Source organism: Pristiophorus japonicus, chromosome 10 (genome assembly GCF_044704955.1).
Source record: "Pristiophorus japonicus isolate sPriJap1 chromosome 10, sPriJap1.hap1, whole genome shotgun sequence".
Lineage (NCBI taxonomy): Eukaryota > Metazoa > Chordata > Chondrichthyes > Pristiophoridae > Pristiophorus > Pristiophorus japonicus.
Genome location: NC_091986.1, coordinates 126,500,881 through 126,523,106, shown reverse-complemented (window position 1 = coordinate 126,523,106; position 22,226 = coordinate 126,500,881). Strand labels below are relative to the sequence as shown.

The following is a 22,226-nucleotide window of genomic DNA, read 5'->3' as shown; positions in this document are numbered from 1 at the left end:
CCCACCCTTTCCTTCACCACTGTCAGCCCCACCTGTTAGAGACTGTAATTCCCGCATTGGACTGTACAGCCACCTGAGAACTCACTTTTACAGTGGATTCCTTGATTTCAAGGGACTGCCGATGAGGAGACAGAATTCTAGGATATTGAAGGCAATCAGGAATTTCTGTCTCGCATGCCAGAATTTTCTCATGTAAATAAAATAAAGAGAACCTTTCAGCATTCTAATTTGATGAGCTCAGATGGTTTCATTGCTCTACAGAGAAATGTATGGAGAGGATTCTATTTAAACTGCATTACTGAAAAGATCATAGCTCATCATTACCTCTCTCGAAGAGCCGAGATAGCTTGATGATTCAATAACTGTTCACCTCTCCACTGGAATGATAATGCTCCTTTAAAATGGGTATAGTAAGGGCTGCGAGAGTAGTATGTGTATGTTTTAAAGAAAATTTTGAAAGTACTACTTTATCATTCATAAGGTTACACAGTCAAAATAAGGACATTGTGGATTCTTGCAACCTATCTGCTTGATACATCAGTGGTCTGACGAGTGAAAGCAGAGTACAATACATTAATCATGGTCATAACTGATTCACACCCCAGATTCACTGCTTTGATCCTTCAGCGCTCTTCATTAATATGCCTTAAGCAATTCTTCAAAAATATTACTTGGGTGTGAAAGGCTTGATATTAGATATCTATTCTGACAGTAAAATTATCGACAGGAAGACAGAGTTAAGATGGAATAATATTTCTTGATTTCAGCTAGCCAACAGAACCTAAATCAGTATTGTTGACTCAGATTTATCAGTAAAATCCATTATATTTAAGAGCAAGATGAGAATGCTACTATATTCAAATTCACATGGTTTAAAAAAATTGTCGACGTGAGGGATGTCAATGCTGGGAAATGATCCACTTTTCTATTTTACACAATCATGGCTGCATAAAATACTCTTGCATTAGGTACTAGAAAAGTCAGATGTAGGGTAAAGTTCCACTTGTTTCCTAACAATGTGCCATAACCCCAATCTACTGCGTCACTGGTTCTTTTCCTCATTTCACACAACAGCCATTTTGATGACTGTCGAAATACAAGTACTCTGCATCAAATTATTCATCGTTTTTTGCCAGAGGCATGTGCCCACTAGAAACTAGAACAACATTTCCAATTTCACTGCAAGTAGTACCTGCCGAGGGGAAATTTTCATCTCATTTATCTGAGCTTGATTCAAATACAGGCCTGAAATGAAAATGCAGCTAACTCACTATATCACCTAATGCCACTTGATTGCATATTTGAACCTACAGTAGCTGACATTACAAATTGCTGTGTGCGTGTGCATCAGAGCTATGTGATGCTTCTGGGGTAAGGGACGGAGTATGTTGGGGGGGTTAATTGGCTCTCCATATGCCTTAGCATGTGGAATAGCTTCTCCTCCTGTAAAATGAAATGGAGCATAATTGCCACAGGTCTTGAAGAAATCCATTCGTGAGCTAATTTATACTTCATATCCAGACAGGAACAGTTAAAAAATTGAAATGTTATGTTTATATCTTGAGCTCTTACATATTCCTACATTTTCACTTCAAGCTGTTCCTCAATAATAATCTACTGTAATAATGTAGATTTACATATTAGTCCAGTCACATTTGAATGAAAAAACCCTGTCTTATGTTCCAGTCAGCAAACTCGAATATGGTTGACAACTGTTTCTTCTCAAGCAATACATTAAGTATTTTAAATGAATTAATGTACATTGAGTCATAGCTAAACCTACAATATTATCCAACAAAGCCATTAGTGAAAAATGTACTCATGTTTTTTTTTACATATATATGAAAGTAAACTGTTTTGGCATTTACACTTACTGTTTTAGACGGGATTGTAGTAGATCAAGTCGCTCCTCCCTTAAGCTGCCACCGTATAGTTCTCCTATTCCAGGCATCAGAAGATCCACTGCTGCCACCTAGCAGACAGTACCATAGAATGCTGAGGTTATGTACAGTATTATCAAATTAATGCAAATTTCCAGTTTTTAATCCTTGTCTGAAGAGGGTTAATGTAATTTGTTCATGCCTTACAAATACTTACTGCTAGGCTGTCATCAGAATAGAGCATCACAAGACACCGGTATTACTTATTAGTTGATCCCAAAACTTATGAAGTTACTCAATATTTAAAAATTTAAACTACAGTAGAAAATAAAATGTCTTGCTCTTCTAGCTTGATGAGACACCAGTTGACAAAACCCACCTCTCCCTCGCATTGGACTAAGGACCTGTTATCAATACTATAAATTGTCTAGATCATGGAATTCTAACCACTCAGCTTAGCACATGCTGTAAACAAACAAGACGACAGCAAGGAAATCTATAAGTCCTATTTCAGAACTAACTTGTTTCATAGAAATCGATTGCATGTCACAAAGGACTTCAGTTTCATTAACAGTTAATAGCACCAAGTATTCTGCTAACATCAAAAACCTAACACAAATGTAAGCTGGAGGCAAACAAAAAAGTAATAAGATTCTGGTAAGGAATATCCACATAATTATAGCCGTGCTCAGCACTAACTTGGCTTGTCTCTAGCAAATTCTGTTCTGACTGAAGCATTATTTCTCTATCTTAAAATACCAGTTATGTTACGAACGTTGAAATAAACAAGAAGATTCACATTTAGGGGAGCGACAGAGATATTTTTATAAGGCAATGCATCCAAGATGATGCAATCTGTTTTCAACTTCTAGGTTAATATTCATTATTCCACTTGGTGCTCAATGGAACAGTGATAATACTTTGCATGTGTATTAACAGTAATGTAATCTGACCATTGTAAGCTGTATAATGTGTTTCATTTTATTTGTTTATCAAATTTAAACTTACACATTGTCCTTTATTATTGTAGTTAATGTGGAACGTGTTTTCATTATTTATTAGTCTACAAAAATACTTTTGACAAATTTTAAATGACAATTTTTCACTGGATATCAAAAGCTATTCAAAATTATGTACCATTTCTAGAAGATGGATTGTTTTTACACAGTGAAAATTCAAGAAAGATGGGACATACACTTGTATCATAATGCTGTTTGCAGCAGTGTAGTAGAATCATTTTTTGTTGCTTCTCAAGTAAAATTTTCCATTGTTTAAACAAAAGACAGTCAGTGTCAGAATCTGGAGGAATAGCAGATTTTAAAATATTCTATCTCCTCTCACCAGAGATGAGTTAATGGGTTTATGTTAAATACAATAATGCTTAACACATAAATCATACAATTTCTGCTTACTGTATGCTGAGGTCCATCCTGATTATCTCTGGCATAAAAGGGCTTGATGTCATAAGGATAATTAATTACAAAAACAGGGATATTGCCACAGTGTTCCACCAGATAATTCTCGTGCTCAGTCTGTAGATCACAGCCCCACTGTAAAAGATAACAGTTAATATTTACTTTGCCACTAATGTGCAGCACCAAGATCTACAGAAATAATCCAATATGTTGTCTGCAGATGCAGAGTTGTTATATACATTCATTCGATAACACAAATATTTCTTAAATACCAATCCACTTCCAGCTTGGTTTAAGTACAGTACTACATGAAAATGTTATGATTTAAAAAAATGAAATATTACTTAATTGTCCTTTTAACTACTTGCCTTAAAAAAGAAAATTCCTTTCTAGCTTCATAAAGGTATTCAAAGATTAAGCACGTCAGAATACCTTCCCTAGACATGATACTGTGACTGAAACACAATTAGAGAATCGCATTTTCGGCATACCATATATAATGTAATGCAAATATTATCGCTACCGTTTACAATCAGAATGACTGACATGTCAATCTAATGAAATTATTATTTCATTTTAATGATAAATGTAAAAATTGTAATAGAAAAAGCAACAGCTAAATTATGCACGAAATTTGCTTCCAAATGACTGATAGCCACATTCAGTGTGCGGGATCCACTTATAAAAGAACACTCCTTTCATTGGAGTTACCCAAGTAATTTTTTAAAAAGCCACTGTTCATTAACAGAAACCAAACTAGGAGAGAGCATTTGGTGGAACAGTCACTAACTTTCCTTCCCTATGGATTTCCGTGTATTAAACTGTAGAATCAACTGGAAGGAACTAATACATGAGAGTTGAAGACACATACACACATGAACAGGGCAATTCTTTCCTAAGTTTTCAAACCCCACAAGCCGAGTGCTATAAAGCTACTGGATTCAACAAGTCTTACACCCATTCTTCTTTGGTTGTATTTAAGCATGTTTGTTCCAATTTATCACCAGTAGCAGTGAATGCATTGTGCACATTATTTCACGAGTGTAAAAGAACTTCTCATTCACATCATAAAATGATCACCCACACCCAGATAAAATCATTATCCCCTGGCATCAATTGTTTTATACTTTATAAACAAACAATGACGACAATGTTTTTCTGTTTAAAAACACTGACCAGCTTTGCTCAGCTTAATCGAGAACATTGTAAGGTTACTGGTACTGCATAATGCATCATTCATCATCATATGCTTTTCCAATAATAAGTGGAATTGAGTCAAATTTAAGCAATTTAAGGTTAGTCCGTACTCGACAACACTGGCAACTGTGCCGCCTGCTTTTAATACAGACTTCAGGTGTTTACTGGCATGTATGCTATTGACAAAGTTAGGAACTGGTTAATAGATTTTTTTTTAAATTGTATGTACGTTATTTTGTGTTCCAGTATTTTGAACAACTATAATAGCATAGATGGATATCATTGTGTGTTGAAATAACGGGAGGGAAAACCTAAAAATTGTTCAGATCACAAAATTCCAGAAACTGGCTAAATGCCATTATATTTTTTAATCCAGTCATGCACGATACTTCAGAATCCACTCTTCTATAAAAAAAAACTAGAAATTACTGCTCCTGGCTCCATTTTAAATTGCATCTGCATTAAAACAGATGAAGTAAAATGACTGTTTCTGGCTCTAAATAAGAGAATGTCAGTAGAAGATAACTAAAATGATGCATCTGTTTTAGCTGCCTACTGTTCTAGATTACATACTGAAGAAATACTTCAGGCCGAAATATACTTAACCACAGATTACATTTTTCAATCCCTACAGGATTCATAATGAGAATACAAATCTGGGCAATGTATTCCAAAGAATACCCATCAACACAATCTCCTGTGCTTATAGAAACTAGAAGCACCTCCAACAAAATTGTTCAATAGTTACTTTAGGCTCAAATTTAGCCCACCCCTTTTATCGGCGCACCTACCGGAGATGCGTCGCTTTTCTCTGTTGATAAGTGCGCCGGAAAAAAAAAAAATTGGCTCCCCACTTTGGCCGCTGTCCGGCCTCTCCTCGGTCTTCGCACAGCATGGCCAGTCGAGTCGGGGGCGGAGCCAGCATCCTGCGCTGAAAACAGTGCCGGGACATCTGCACATGCGCAGTGGAGTATCCGTGCATGTGCAGTAGCTCCCCAGCCCCAGCCTCTGTGTGTGCATGCTGCAGCTGCTGTGTGTGTGGGAGACCCGATGCCCACCACTATCCCTGGCCGAGTGGCCTCCCGGTTCGATCAACCTCAGGTTTGAAATTTTATGCACTGTAACTATTTTTGAACTTTCTTAATGGCTTGTCATTTTCCTGACTTTTGGATATTTTGAAAAAATTATGTAAATATGTTTTGTCTCTTGTGAATAGTGAATTTGTCAAGCCTATTCACCTGGTGCTATTGTGAAAGAAGAACATAAGTGACGGAGGAACACCGAGAGAATCTCTTATTTATTGACGTAGACTTTATTTAGATAAAATGGGCTCAAATTTGGCCAGTATCATCATTGCAAACAAATAGTTGTTTAAATTAGTTGTAAGATTAAGGCAATTTAATTCAATTATCTTTTACTTTTATTTTTGTAGTTTAAACTTCCATGAATAGACAACCATGTGTGCAGGAGGTGTCTCCAGCTTTAACTGCTCAAGCCCCGTGTTTTGGAGTTGGAGCAGCGGGTGGAGTCAATACGGTGCATCCACGAGGCTGAGAGCTACGTGGATATTTTCAGGAGGTGATCACCCCGCAGCTTAAAGGCATGCAGGTAGAGAGGTAGAGGGTAACCACCAGATGTAGTAAGTGTGTTAGGCAGGTAGCGCAGGAGTCCCTCCGTGAGTCCATCTCGCTTTCAAACCGATATTCACTTCTGAGTATCGGTAAGGATGATGGTGCCTCTGGGGAATGCTTCCAGAGCCAATTCCAAGGCACCACGGGTGACTCAGCTGCACAGGGGGAGGGACGAAGAACAAAAGAGCCCTGGTGATAGGGGATTCTATAGTTAGGGGAACAGACAGGCATTTCTGCGGCCATAGATGTGACTCCTGAATGGTTTTGTACCTCTCTGGTGCCAGGGTCAAGGATGTCAGAGCGGACTCAGGGCATCCTGGGGGCGGGGGGAGGGGGGGGTGGAGGATAAACAGCTAGAGGTTGTGGTCCATATCAGGACCAACGACGTAGGTAAAATGAGGGATGAGGTCCTACAGGAAGAATTCAGGGAGCTAGGAAGAAAATGAAAGGGTAGGACCTCAAAGGTAGTAATCTCCGGGTTACTACCGTTGCCATGTGCTAATGAGTATAAGAATAAAAGGATAGAGAGGATGAACACCTGGCTGGAAAGTTGGTGTAGGAGGGAGGGCTTTAAATTCTTGAGGCATTGGGACCGCTTCTGGGGAAGATGGGACCTGTACAAACCGGATGGGTTGCTCCTCAACAACGCCGGGACCAATATCCTCGTGGGGAGTTTTGCTGGTGCTGTTGGGGAGAGTTTAAACTAGCTTGGCAGGGGGATGGGAACTTGAGAACGAATTCAAAAGAGAAGGAAGTAAAGCAGAAATTGGATAGCAAGAATCTAGAAGACAAATCTGTAAGACAGAGGAAACAGGGCTTTGCATGTAGTAAGCAAGGCGGTCTTCCTGTGCTGAATGGTATATACTTTAATGCAAGGAATATAGCGAATAAGGCGGATGAGCTAAGAGCACAGGTAGACACTTGGGAGTATGACATTATAGCCATTACAGAAACATGGCTGAAAGAGGGGCAGGTTTGGCAGATCCAATATTCCTGGCTACAGAATTTTTAGACAAGAGAGAGAGAGGAGGGGGGTTGTGGTACTGATTAAAGAAACTATTACAGCGGTGAGGAGGAATGATATGTTAGAGGGATCATCAAATGAGGCCATATGGGTCGAATTGAAAAATAAAAAGGGTGCGATCACACTGCTGGATATGTATTATAGACCCCCAAACAGTGGGAGGGAGATAGAGGAGCAAATATGTAGGCAAATTGCTGTAAAGTCCAAAAACCATAGGGTAGTAATAGTAGGGGATTTTAACTATCCAAATATTGATTGTGACAAATTTAGTGTGAAGGGTATAGAGGGTGCGGAATTCTTGAAATGCATTCAAGAGAACTTTTTTAGTCAGTATGTAGCAAGCCCAACACGAGAGGATGGTGGTCTTGGATTTAGTTTTGGGGAATGAAACTTGGCAGGTTGAAGGGGTATTAGTGAGAGAGCACTTTGGTGCCAGTGACCATAATTCAGTCAGATTCAAGTTGATTATGGATAAGGACAAGAATAGGCCTGGAATAAAAGTTCCGAATTGGGGAAAAGCTAATTTTGCTAAGTTAAGGAGTGATTTGGCCATAGTGGACTGGAAACAGCTACTTGTGGGTAAATCAGTGTCTTAACAGTGGGAGGTATTCAAGGTGGAAATCAGGAAGGCTCAGACCAAACATGTGCCCTTAAAGAAAAAGACTAGGAAAAATAATTCTAGTGCTCCCTGGATGTCTACAGGGGAGGATTAAGAAAAAAATGGCGCTTATGTCATATACCAATGGCTAAATACTTTAGAATCTTGAGAGGAATATAGAAAGTTAAGAGGCAAAATTAAAAAAGGATATTAGGAACGCTAAGAGAGAGCATGAGAAATTCTTGGCTAATAAAATTAAGGAAAACCCTAAGATGTTCTATAAATATATTAAGAGTAAGAGGGTAACTAAAGAAAGGGTAGGGCCTATTACAGACCATGAGGGTAATCTTTGTGTGGAGGTGGAAGGTGTTGGGAGGGCTCTTAACGAATACTTTGCATCTGTTTTCACAAAAGAAAGGGGTAATGCAGATACTGCTATCAAGGAGGAGTGCGATATTCAAGATGAAATAAATGTAGAGAGCGAGAAAGTATTAAGGGGTTTAGCAGCTTTGAAAGTAGATAAGTCCTCAGGCCTGGACGAAATGCATCCCAGGCTGCTGAGCGAAGTAAAAGAGGAAATAGCAGAGGCCTTGACCATCATTTTTCAGTCCTCTTTGGATCTGGGCACAGTGCTGGAGGATTGGAGGATTGCTAATGTAGTACCTTTGTTTAAGAAGGGAGAAAGGGATAGGCTGGGTAATTACAGCCCTGTCAGCCTAACCTCAGTGGTGGAAAAATTAATGGAAAAAATCCTTAAAGACAGGATAAATCTGCATTTGGAAAGACAAGGATTAATTAGGGACAGTCAGCACGGATTTGTTAAGCGAAGATCGTGTTTGACTAACCCGATTGAATTTTTTGAGGAGATAACTGAGAGGCTCGATGAGGGTGGTGCTTACGATGTATATATGGACTTTAGCAAGGCTTTTGATGAGGTCGCACATGGTAGACTGTTCATGAAGGTTAAAGCCCATGGGATTCAGGGTAAAGTGGCAAGTTGAATCCAAAATTGGCTTGGAGGTAGGAAGCAAAGGGTAATGGTTGATGGATATTTTTGTGACTGGAAGGTTGTTTCCAGTGGGGTTCTGCAGGGCTCAGTACGGGGTCCCTTGCTTTTTGTGGTACATAACAATTTAGATTTGAATATAAGGAGTATGATGAAGAAGTTTGCAGACGACACTAAAATTGGCTGTGTGGTTGATAATGAAGAGGAAAGTCATGGGCTGCAGGAGGATATCAATCTACTGGTCAGGTGGGCAGAGAAGTGGCAAATGGAATTTAATTCAGAGAAATGTGAGGTGATGCACTTTGGGAGGGCTAATAAGGAAAGGGTATACACATTAAGCAGTAGGCCACTTAATAGTGTAGATGAGCAAAGGGACCTTGGAGTGCTTGTCCACAGATCCCTGAAAGTAGCAGACCAGGTGGATAAGGTGGTTAAGGCGGCATACGGAATGCTTGCCTTTATTGGCCGAGGCATAGAATATAAGAGCAGGGAGGTTATGCTTAAATTATATAATACTTTGGTTAGGTCACAGCTGGAGTACTGCATGCAGTTCTGGTCGTTGTATTATAGGAAGGATGTGATTGCACTAGAGAGGGTGCAGAGGAGATTTACTAGGATGCTGCCTGGAATGGAGAATCTTGGTTATGAGGACAGATTGGATAGGCTGTGTTTATTCTCATTGGAACAGAGGAGGTTGAGAGGAGACCTCATTGAGATGTACAAAATATTAAGGGGCCTGGACATTGTGGATAGCAAGGGTCTATTTCCATTGGTGGAGGGGTCTATTACGAGGGAGCATAGTTTTAAGGTGGTTGATGGAAGGTTTAGAGGGGATTTGAAGGGGGCTTCCTTACGCAGAGGGTTGTGGGGATCTGGAACTCGCTGCCTGGAAGAGTGGTGGATGCAGAAACCCTCACCACTTTTAAGACATGGTTGGATGGGTACTTAAAGTGCAGTAACCTGCAGAGTTACGGACCTAGAGCTGGTAATTGGGATTAGACTGGATGACCTTTTGTTGGACGGCGCAGATATAATGATAAATACTGCAGGGAGTAGAATACGGCCAGGGTGATCTCCTGGACTAGTTTCGATCACCTGGATGGATCCCAGATTTGTTCTCCCTAAATTGGCCTGGGTTTTTATCTGGTTTTTGCCTGTCCCAGGAGATCACATAGCTCCGGTTGGGGTAGAGTGTAGAACATTTCAGTATAGGGGGAGTCGCAATTGTGTGAGGCGGACCGGTTGGGCTGGGTGCTCTTTGCCTTTCCGTCATTGTTCATGGGTTTGTATGTAGGGCTGCTGACCAAGGGCCGTGCGGCTCTTTGTCGGCCGGCAGGCATGGACATGATGTAAATTTCCTTCTGCGCTGTAAATTTCTATGTTTCTGTTGTATAGTAAATTAACTTTGCGAAGTTTGTCATATGATGTCCTGTATAGCCATTTGATCTTATTCACATTCTTTAATCATGTCATTAAGTTCTGCTGGCCTCCGATGTACCTACCTGCGCTAATTTGTTAACTCTTCGCAAGGGTTTTCTGAAGTGGCCACATACGCTGGCCTAAGTAGATTTAGAGTAACTATTAGCTGGCCAAAGTGGCCTAAATGGCCAAAACTGGCGTAGGTGGCTGCTAACGCCCCCTTGTGAGAATAACTAAACTAAACAAATCGTAACTAACTCACTTACACTGGCGCAAATTGAATGTGCAAAATGGGGATTTTTAAGATACTCCAGAAAAAATCAAGTTGCTCCAAAAAAAAAGGAGCAACTCCTGGCCAATTTTGAGCCCTATGTTACAGCATTCATATTGCCCATCTCAGAATCTGGATATGAAAATAAAGGGAAAGAATAGAGCTAAAGGGAAGTGAGAAAATCAGAGAAATAGTCTGAGGAAGAAGAAAAAAAGTGAAATACTGGAGAAGGAAAACAAAAGCAAAAGGTTAGAAGAGCAGACAAAAAAGGCAGAGATACGGAGCAGAGAAGAAAGCTAAATGTGAACAATAAACTTCATATATTTTATTACAACTTGAGGTTCCAAATTGTGTGCATGAGTGACAAAGAAAATATGAACAGTTATTTTTTTCCCCATTGCATTTGCCGAAAATATACAAAGAAACAGTGTGAGCTACAACAAGTGTAATTACTTAATGAATCTAGGGAATTAAAATGATAGATTTTGAACAAGCGATTTCCTATTTAAAAATTGATTTGACAATAGCGAGTAAAGGTTTTATACAAATGCGTGAAAATGACCAGCTCAAAACTGGATATTAAGAGATTAGGGCCAGATTTTCAGCGAAAACGGTAGCGATATGTGAAACTTATGGTTTTTGCTGCGCTACTGTTTTTAGCTCGAACTTTTGGTCTATACATCTGCGCCAGGGGTGCATCGGTAAGGGAGATGTTGCACAAGCATTCGCGGTGTAAAATGCGAGTCTTGGCAACTTTAGTCTGGGGCCGCAAGTGCTAGGAGAGGCGCCTTGGGAGAGGAGAGAAAAGAAAAAAAAATTCCAAAAAATATTTACAAGACCCTTAACTTTAACTTGCCTTTTTTGCAGGTTTTCATGCTTACCGTTGCTGGCAGGGCTGCATCGACAGGTTTGACCAGTCATTATTCTGGGCGCATCGGCGTACGGGTCGGGAGTGTGCCAAAAGTTGGTTGCAAATGCAATCCACATTGTTGCACTTCAGCGCACATCTCCACGGCGGTAGTTGGAAGCGCCGCCGCAAACAGGTACCTGAGGATCCCGCCCGGGCTTTGCGACCAGGTTTTTGCCGCGGAGGGAAAACCCGGTCGCAAACCTGCCGAAAATCCAGCCCAAAGTGTCAATAAATTTAGCAGCTACACTAGAAAAACAATCTAATTAAAATTGTTAAATCTTCGATGTCCAATAAGCACGATTGCAGTCTCACCAAATGCATCTATATTCAGGCCATGTTCCTTACCTTTGGTTCAAACTTGAAGGTTTTCATACTTCTGTGCAAAATGCCAATCGCTTCAGTATAGGAAAGCCTAAAAATTATGTTTGCATTATGATTATATTGAATAAGATGTTATAACATGGGTCAAACATTCAGGTTAACCACAACCATCACACCAGGAGGCCAAGGTGCCCCTTTAATTTCCTATTTTAACATTATTTTTATATTTTCTTCTGGTAATCTTTACATGACCAGAAAGTATGCATCGGATATCAAAAGTGAAAAACAAAAAAGCTACACAAAAAGGAAAAGCTCCACATGTAGAATTGAACAAACACCTTCTGCATATCTCGACAAAAACAGTAAAAATCAAACTAGAGAACATTAAAGCAAAAAAATACTTCAAAAGTAATTTGCTTACACTTGAAATGGATTTTTGAGCATCTGTTCCAACCTTCCCTACAAATAAAAAGAGCAAAATGAATCACTAATCTCTTTACAGAAAGGTGTGTGCAGCAGCCCAGCACTTCCGACAAAAAGTTTTAAGATCCTTGCCAGCTCAGGGATTTTTACTGAACAAAGTCATTATCACCTTCTTTTGCCTTGCACCATCATCTCTTTTGTCATTTAATCATTCCTGCCCTCCACCTTATCACTGACCTACCCTTTTGTTCTTTTCCTGTCTTCTACCCCCTCACCCTTTTCCCCATCTGTTACTTAAAAGCTGTTCATCCAACATCTTCCAGTCATTGACCTGAAATGTTAATTCTGTTTCTCTCTCCACAGATGCTGCCTGACCTGCTGAGTATTTCCAGCATTTTCTGGTTTTTATTTCAGATTTCCAGCATCCGCAGTAATTTGCTTTTGTTTAAGTTGAAATAATCTTTTCACTTTAAAATTCTTATACTAGCTCAGAAATGAAAAAACTTCACCTACATAAATGTATCAAAATGCCAGTATAAAAGTTTACATTTTACATCCTTTTGGAATGAGGTATTAAAATTCAATCTTACTTTTCATGTCAATCAAAAGGATGCTTCAACTTACTCGGGTGTAAAGGAGAAACCCTTACAATACCTGTACTAACAAAAAACAACCAAAACTGCAGATGATGGAAATTTGCAACTAAAACAGAAAATGCTGGTAACACTCAGCAGGTCAGGCAGCAGACAACAGATAAGATAACATTCTGAGTGTGGATCCTCGTGAAAATTGCCATGTCTGCAAGGATTTTGGAATTCTGGTATTTTTCTTTATATAAATTTTGCAATTCTAGGAACTTTGTACAAATGATAGAAACACTGAAGTACAAATGTAATGGTTTATGAATGCTACATAATTTTTGCATTTATACTTGCCGTAGAAAACATGAAAATTAATCAAGTCTTCAAGGCGCAAGATCTGAGACGGAATGTGCAAACCTTTTGTCCTGGGGCTATATATTTGTGGAAGAGTTCAACATCATCTGGACGTTTTGAGAGAATATGTGAAGTTGCAGTCTTGAAGAGGTTCTCCATCACCTGAAGAAAATAACCCTGTCAAGACCACTGTCAGAAGAGTGGACATTGTGATATATCTGCAATGAAGTCTTAAGTCAATTATCAACAGGACAAGTCTAAATACAAAATGTCAAAAAGGCACAACATGTTTCTAGTACAATTTATAAATACTGGATTTACAGGCTTTCAGAAGGACTTGGAAGCTCCACAGTATTAAACACTGCTGGATAAATATTTTCTCCACCTCAAGAATGAAGTTATCTGGTGGGCCCAGTACTTTGGTGTACTATGCTATAAATACTGCACTAGTGTAAGATAGATTAAGAAGGAAAATAAAGCCCCAGGGATGGATTATTCTTAAACATTGGGACAAACTGAGTGGAAGTGAAAAAGTGTGGCAAATCATTCTGAACTGCTCTTACACAGCTCCAAGTACTTCGCAGATGATTGTGGTCCCACTCTCAGCCAGTGCACGCACATACACTAAAAACAAAACCCTCTACCTTGTATTGGTGTTCATTTGGAGGAAATGGCATTATGGTCTTTTTTTGGCACACTTCATTGACTGCACAGTCATGATTAGAAATTTACTGCATGGGAACCAACGTGCTGTCACTCAGCACCATCCACTGGAATATAATAGGAGGTATTAAAATAAGTATTTGATATAATAATAAATCAGTACATACTCCTAAAAGACAAAAGCTCCAATTGTGCAATTAAGTGAGCATGGTCAACAAATGAGGTAAGATACAGCATCAAACTAAAGGAAAAAGCCTGTAGATCCAGTATGCAAGTAAAAGTCAAAATGCAGCAGACTGGGAGTACTACAAAAAGCAACAAAGGGAAACAAAGTATTAAGAGGTCAAAAAAGAAAATATGCAACTTGCAAGTGAACAGTAAACATTTTTAGAAACATTAAGAAAAAGAGAATAGTAAAAGGGAACGTGGGCCCATTAAAGACAGACACAAATAATACTGTAATCAATAATAAGGAAAATGGCAGACTAGTTAAATGATATTTTGTATTCATCTTCAGCAGTACAAAGGAACCGAAAAATAAATCTAGGAGGAACATTGGATTTAATATAACAAAAAAAATGGAGAAATAATGGGACTGAAGGCAGGCAAACCCCCAGGAACTGATGGGAGTGGAGTAAGTTCACCTATCGACAGTGTTATCAAGCTGCACTTATTCACCAATAACCTGCTCACCAATGCCCAGTTTGGGTTCTGCCAGGACCACTCGGCTCCAGACCCCATAACAGCCTTGGTCCAAATATGACAAAAGAGCTGAATTCCAGGGGTGAGGTGAGAGTGACTACCCTTGACATCAAGGTAGCATTTGCCAAGTGTGGCATCAAGGAGCCCTAGTAAAATTTAAGTCAATGGAAATCAGGGGGGAAACTCTCCACTGGCTGGAGTAATACCCAGCACAAAGGAGGATGGTTATGATGGTTGGAGGTCATATATCATAGTCCCAGGACATCGCTACAGAACTTCTTCGGCAGCACCTCCCAATCCACCTAGAAGGACAAGGGCAGCAGGTGCATGGGAACACCACCACCTACCACCTAACCTGCTTCAGCAATGATCTTCCCTCCATTATAAGGTCAGAAGTGGGGATGTTCACTGATGATTGCACAGTGTTCAGTGCCATTCGCAACTCCTCAGATAATGAAGCTGTTCATGCCCGCACGCAACAAGACCTGGATGGCATTCAGGCTTGGGCTGATAAGTGACAAGTAACACTCGTGCCACACAAGTGCCAGGCAATGATCATCTCCAACAAGCGAGAGTCGAACCACTGCCCCTTGACATTCAGCGGTATTACCATCGCCGAATCCCCTATCATCAACTTCCTGTGGGTTACCATTGACTAGAAACTTAACTGGACCAGCCTCATAAATACTGTGGCTACAAGAGCAGGGCAGAGGCTGGGTATTCTGTGGCAAGTGTCTCACCCAGACACCACAAAGCCTTTCTACCATCTACAATGCACATCAGGATTGTGATCGAATACTCTCCACTTGCCTGTATGAGTGCAGCTCCAACACTCAAGAAGTTCAACATCCAGAACAAAGCAGCCCGCTTGATTGGCATCCCATTCACCACCTTAAACATTCACTCCCTCCACCACCGGCTACCGTGTGTACTCTATCTACAAGATGCACTGCTGAAACTTGCCAAAGCTTCTTCGGCAGCACTTCCCAAACCCACAACCTCTAACACCTAGAAGGACAAGGGCAGCAGGTGCAAGGGAACACCTCCACCTCCAAGTTCCCCTCCAAGTCACACACTATCCTGACTTGGAAGTATATCGCCGTTCCTTATCGTCACTGGGTCAAAATCCTGAAACTCCCTCCCTAACAGCACTGTGGGAGTACCTTCACCACATGGACTGCAGCGGTTCAAAGCGGTGGCTCCCAACCACGGGCATCTCAAGGGCAATTAGCGGTGGGAAATAAATGCTGGCCTTGCCAGCAATGCCCACATATCAGGAACAAATAAAAATGATATGAAGCTCTTAAGGGGTAGAGAGTCCATATAATATTTCTTCTCTCCAGCATGATAGCAACAGCCATTTGAAATTGGAGGCTGGATGAATGAGAAAGCATCTGAGTTTCGTAAGTAAATATAAATTAAACTTTTTAAAGTAAATATAAACTAACTAAATTATGTAGCATGTAGCTTTAAAAGTAAAGTAGTTGGGAATTTCTAAGTAGTTGCCAGCAGCAATCAACAGCTTTTAAAGATTCTAAGTCCACAACAACGATACCATTTTGTTGTGACCTGAAGGGACTTGCAATACGTCTGGATGATTAGCAATGCTAATACATCACCTGAAAGACTTAATTATTTGAAATTATAAAATAGTCGATGTGAATTATATTAGTCACCAAACAAGAAGCAACAATGAAGCGTTCATGCCATAAATTTTAAACCAATTTTGATGCCTAAATAAATAAGGATATCTATGATTCTAGTTAAAAAGAGAGTCTATGTAAGACTTCAATAACCTGAATCCATTTTGGAAGAAAAACAACATGGAATAGATGCATACATTTAATGGGAAGACACAGAAGTAAACAAAGACAACTCAGAGTTCAAATACATAATCCCCAGAAAATGCAAGACAAAATCAGGAAGAAAGCTGGGAATTGTAGGTTTATTAAATTGGGGCATAAAGTACAAAAGTAATCTAGTTGTGATAAATTATACAAAACAATGATTAGCCCACAGTTAGAATGCTGTGTCGAATTATAGAAAATATATTAAAATCATAGAGTACGGCATACATTCACCAGAACAATGCCAGGGAAAGCATGGTTATGAAGAGAACCATGGGCGATATTTCCGGCCTTAGTGATTTATTATTTTTCATAATCGCTGGCATATCGCCCATTTTAAAGAAAGCTAGTTTTGGCTTTTTATTTTGGGCGATAGCCTTAGCGATGTGAAATGGACCGTAGCGATATATTCAGTCATGCAAGGCTGGCGTCCATAGCAATGGCCGTTCTGCGAATACACGTTTTTTTTAGTAAAGAAGTTTTCCCGCGAGTTCAGGGGTCATCTGCGCATGCTCAAAAGAGTCAAAGAGAGTGAGAGAAAGAGAAGGAGTAAGAAAGAAGCAGTGGTCTGAGTTAGTTGTAATTTGAGCATGGTCTCTGTTGTTTGTTGTCATTTGAGCATTGTCTCTGTTCTTTAAACTTGAGTCTTAAATCTTGGAGGTGTTTATCCAAAATGTCCAGCGATACAAGTGTGCAGCTGGAGGAGCTGTCAGGGAGGAGGGTGAAAGCCTTTTCTGACGAAGCAAATGAGGCCCTCGTAAATGAGGTGGAGTCGGTGGGGACAATTAACCCGGGGTGGGCGTGGGAAACTTCCCCCCCGCAAAAAATATGGGGCAAGATCGCAGATATTGTTTCCTCAGTGTCCCATGATAGGCGTGAGTCAGACCAGTGCCGCAAGAGGTGGAACAGCCTGGTTGCTTCGGCAAGAATAAGTATTAAATTATGAGATTTTAAATTATAATGATCCATTGAATGAATTAGAATGTAAATCTGCCGGATTATAATTAAGCTGGGTAATCTTACGTAGCTTCCCTGCTAAGATTTGGACTGAGGTTGGAACCTGCGTCCTTTAAGTCTAATTTGGGCGCCGTCTCTTTTTTAGTTACGTTGGTGGATGGGGCACGACTGAGCACTGAGGGGTCCGGTCACCTTTACCCAGACTCACTGTCTGCCCTGGGACACTTTGGGACATTCGCTCCGGCCACACTGAGCACAGCCCATGGACACAGTGCTCCCTCCCATTACACTCCTGTCATTGCCGAGCTCACCAGCAGTCCTGATCCCCCGCACCCCGGGAAACCTCCATCGAGTCAAATAAACCGCCTACCTCCCCTCAGGCGCCGAATGGCACGGCCCGTGGATGGGGCCTTTCCTGGAGATTGTATGTGAGATGTTAAGATCGTGTTTAGGAACGAATGCTTATTAAATATTTTCTCTGAACATAGATGTTATAATCATGCATCCATTGTGGATACAAACTGTATTAGCATATAACGTTAGAATCTGTTGTCTTTCTGTAATAGTATCTAGTCAATTAGCGTATGCCATGCTCTTGTCACGTTTACAGAGGAAGATATCTAAGAATTGGACGAAGCAGCAGCGCACCGGAGGAGGCACTACAGCTGCTCACCGACTTGAAGGAACGTGCTGCAGCACTAGTGGGCAGCCACAATCATTCTGCCATCCGTGGTGGTGCAGATACCATTGTTGCGTCACGTGAGTAATGTGTAAAGCAGTGGTAATTTAGTGTCATTTAACGGCATTTCATTATAATATATGAATGATGTCATGTTTCTGTACTACTCTCAGGTTAAGAACATAAGAAATGAGGAGGAGTAGGCCATTTGGCCCCTCGAGCCTGCTCCACCATTCACTAAGATCATGGCTGATCTGATCATGGACTCAGCTCCATTTCCCTGCCCACTCCCCATAACCCTTTACTTCCTTATCGCTCAAAGATCTGTCTATCTCCGCCTTAAATATATTAAATGACCCAGCCTCCACAGCTCTCTGGGATAGAGAATTCCATAGATGTACAACCATATGATTTAGTCATATGAAATGTCTCTTGTTCACATTTATTGCAATAGTGTTGCTCCTCGTACATATGCCAGTGCAGCGCAAGCATTCTTATGTCTACCCTTCTCTTCTAACAACCTTAATTGTGTTTTGCAGTTACCGAGACTCCCAAGGCGCAAAGTGAGGCCCCTGCAACAACCCCTTTGCAGCTGCAGGTGGTCATCACCACGGGTGCAGAAGAGGAAACTAAGGAGGAGGAAGATGAGCACCTGTCATCTGTGGTACCTGCGGCCACGCCTTCATCGACAGACCACTCTCCAAGGTGTCCAGTGCCCATGCCGATCCCACGGAGGTTGAGTCGGTGAGGTAGCACGCGCTGCGACGGGCAGATCCAAATGAGGACATGGTCTCACCGTCAAAGGCGAGCATTGACATAGGTCGAGAGCTCCTCCAGGCGCTCGGTGGGTTGACCGGAAACATTGCCACAATGTCCGCATGAATAACGGAGGGCATGGATCGGATCGTTGTGGTAATGGGGCAAACGACCGACGCTGTCCATGCCTTGTGGCTTGCGATAGTGTCGGAAGATGGCACTGCACCCAAAGGTGCCGTCCCACCAAGCACCAGGACAGATGCAAGACAGGAGGACGAACTTCCTTCTGAATCTGAAGACGCTTCTCGGGGAGTTAAACGGGGGATTAATAAAAGGGAGGTTAAAGGTGCAGGAGGGAAGTGTGGCCGCAAGTAGGGAGGGGGTTGAGGGTGCTGTATATAGTTCTTGTTAAAAATAAATGTTAAATTTGTTAAATGTTCACTGTTGGGGATGGTGGGAGGGTGTTATATTATTCTTGTGTTACAAATGTTGTTGACTGTTCAGGGTTTGGGGGGGGGGGGGGGGGGGGGTTATATATGTTTGTTCTAAAATTTTTCAAATTTATCTTTAATTATTATTTTTATTTAACTTTACAATGGTCCTGGTGTCTCCTAATAATGTAAGGTAAAACATCAATGCAATGGTTGGAAACCATGGCCATGGCCAGGCGAGGATGAAACATAACGCAATTGTAACGGTCACCAATTAAGTTCATGCAAAGCATTCATGAGCTGCTGACGCAAGAGTTTCTCAGCTGCGTAACTACCACGGGGCTTTGTTTCGGGGGCGGTGGGTGGGGAGCGTGGGTTCATCGCCAGGTTGACTGTCCTCACCGAGGTCCTAGTCATCCTCCTCCTCTTCCGCCTCCCCTCTCTCTCCTGAGATGGACCGGCGGTCCCATCTGGCAATTGTTGTTCTCTTCTCATAGCTAGGTTATGCAACATGCAGCATACCACAATTAACTCAGCGACCTGCTCAGGGTGGTATTGTAGGTTGCTTCCTGAGTGGTCCAGGCATCTGAAGCGTTGCTTAAGCACTCCAACTATCTTTTTGACGACATTGCGTGTAGCTATATGGCTTTCTTTGTAGTGCTTTTTGGCTTCTGTCTGGGGCTTACGCAGGGAGGTCATGAACTAGCTGACAAGGCCATATCCTTAACCCCAAACATCCAACCATGACCTTGCGGCTAACTGTTAAACAGATCAGAGACAGTGCTCTCACGCAACATGTGCGCATCATGGATGCTCCCTGGAAAATTTGCATTTACTGCCATGATTATTTGCTTATGGTCGACAATGAGTTGCACACAGGGAGTGGAATCCCTTTTGGTTCCGAAACACCTCTGTCTTCTGTAAAGGTGCTCGCAGGGCGATGTGCGCACAGTCTATTGCTCCCTGCACCTTGGGGAAGTTAGCTATTCGTGAGAAACCCAAAGCCCTCAGTCGGTGTCTCCCTAGTCATAGGGAAGTTTATAAAGTCCATCCTGCGTGTGTAAAGGGCTTCAGTCACCTGTCAAATGCAGCAATACGTGGCATGCTGAGAGATACCGCAAATGTCGCCAGCTGAAGCCTGAAAGGAGCCTGATGCGTAGAAGTGCCACAGTAACCTTAGCCTCAACGGACAGTGCGGTCCTCTGATGGTGCTAGTAGGCTGCAGATCTCCCTTAATTAGCTGCCATATCTCACTGATGACCTCCTTTCCGAAATGCAGCCTCCTAACACATGGGTTATTGGACAAGTTCAGGTAGGATTGCTTATCTCTGTAAATGCGTTGGGTGTAATGTCTCCTCCGCAGCAACAGTCTGCCATTTCTTTGATTGGGCACATAATGCTCTTCGATCTCCCTTCTCCCATCTCTATTCTGCAGCATGTGATTAGTGATCAATACTGGTTGAGAAATTACAGGCTCCATTATTATAAATTGCTATAAATGCCCTTAATTTGTCCTCAGCAGATACAAATGTGATTAGATGATTGGCAAGAGTCAAAACAGCCCTTAAAATCACTCACAAATTGATTCTCTTCACAAGCACTTGAAGCAGCCTTTTATTACAGATCCCCAGGGTTAGAAAATGGCGTCCGTAGTGCCGAGTACTGCTGAGTAGTGCCGAGTAAAGGTCAGGTGAGTGCAGCTTTTCTTCAGCGACTTTTTCGGCCAGCGATCATTTCAGCGAATTGTGGGCGAAATGCCGAAAGTAGTGGTCGCCGATAATGTGGGCGATAATCGGGCGCAAGTTTCCATTTTCAGCACTATTCTTGGCCTTGCACGCGGATGACGTCATTTAAAAAAAATTAGGCCGGGCGATGCAGCACATTAATGGGCTATAATCGGGCGCTAGTTTCCACTTTTTAGCAAATATCGGCGTTAGCCTGCATCTCAGCTCTTATATGAGCACTAAATGGGTGATGTGCCGAAAGCCTAGCCGAAGGGCCCGAAATTGGTGGACATACCGCCCACGGATTGCTGACATAGCGGCCAAAATCGCAAAATTGATCAAAAAATACCAACATACTATCCGACGGAAAATTGATCAGCGACATACCGTCGGGTGGTATGCATACCATCCGCCCCTGCACACTGCCGACATACCACCCAAAATTGCCAAATTGATGACTTACGACTGACCCTGCAGACCGCCCTGGAAAAGGTGGTTTTAAGTCGATCCTCAAATTGACGATATGCATCTTCACCTGTGACTTTTTTAAAATCTGTCTCCTCACCCCCCCCCCCCCCCCAAGAAGCGATGTCACCTGCAAGAAGTGACCCCCACCCCTGCACAGCACTCTCAGGCCGGCAGTCTCAGTTGATTCTGGTCTGTCTCTCAGGGGGCAGAGCTTCACAGCAGCATGTGCATTTGCAGAACTCGGGACCCGAAAGTTCCCGAGTGAAAAGGACTCACCGCCCACAACCCGCTCGGCATTCCGCCGCACTCCGCTCGGCATACCGGCAAGAAAAAAAACTTATGAAAATCATGCACACTCCGCCCCAGCGATACCAGACAGTATGAAACGACATACCGCCGAGAAATGGGCGGACGACCAATTTTGGCTCCCTTAGACTGAACATGGTTGATTCAAGGAGGTTTTTTTTTGGGGGGGGGGGGGGGGGGTTTGAATCTATACTGTTGATGCACATGATCAACTTGTTGTACTATTAATAAAGTAACATTATGGTAAGAATGACCTACAACTTACTCTAACAGAGGAGAAATTGGCACATTGTTCAGCAACTTGGAACGAGTTATGTTGATAACTTAATGCAGAACACACAACTAAATATTTTCTCAGGTTGCAGGGGTTTTCCCAATGTGGATGAATATCTGAATAGTTCATAATCTTTCTTCAAAAACTCCATTTACAGAAATGTTACATGAAAAGCAGGAGGAGTGTTAAATGGCTCTGTTCAAGCAACACTGAATTTAACTATGTGAACACTATAATCAGGGTATCACAGTTAAATGTCTGATGTACTCGATTTTGAGAAAAGCACGCCATCATGATTGAACAACTGGCGAATGATGGTTAGACTGCATGAATTACAAATGGGAGCACAGAGCATGCAAAAAGGAGTGTAGGTGAATAAATTGAGAGTT

The 22,226-nt window shown here is 41.7% G+C and overlaps 1 protein-coding gene across 2 annotated transcripts in view; it reads right to left on the bottom strand.

Annotated features, from left to right (window-relative positions):
• Window positions 1-22,226, bottom strand: part of nars2 (asparaginyl-tRNA synthetase 2, mitochondrial) — a 125,875-nt gene that overhangs the window by 18,037 nt on the left and 85,612 nt on the right. The window contains exons 8-12 of one of the 2 annotated variants that reach the window (XM_070892066.1): window positions 13,094-13,192; window positions 12,094-12,131; window positions 11,697-11,763; window positions 3,293-3,430; window positions 1,875-1,972 (exon numbers count right to left, since the gene is read on the bottom strand). In XM_070892066.1, the coding sequence (XP_070748167.1) occupies window positions 1,875-1,972; window positions 3,293-3,430; window positions 11,697-11,763; window positions 12,094-12,131; window positions 13,094-13,192 (440 nt within the window). The remainder of the gene's footprint in view (window positions 1-1,874; window positions 1,973-3,292; window positions 3,431-11,696; window positions 11,764-12,093; window positions 12,132-13,093; window positions 13,193-22,226) is intronic. The other variant, XM_070892067.1, reaches the window with a different exon arrangement.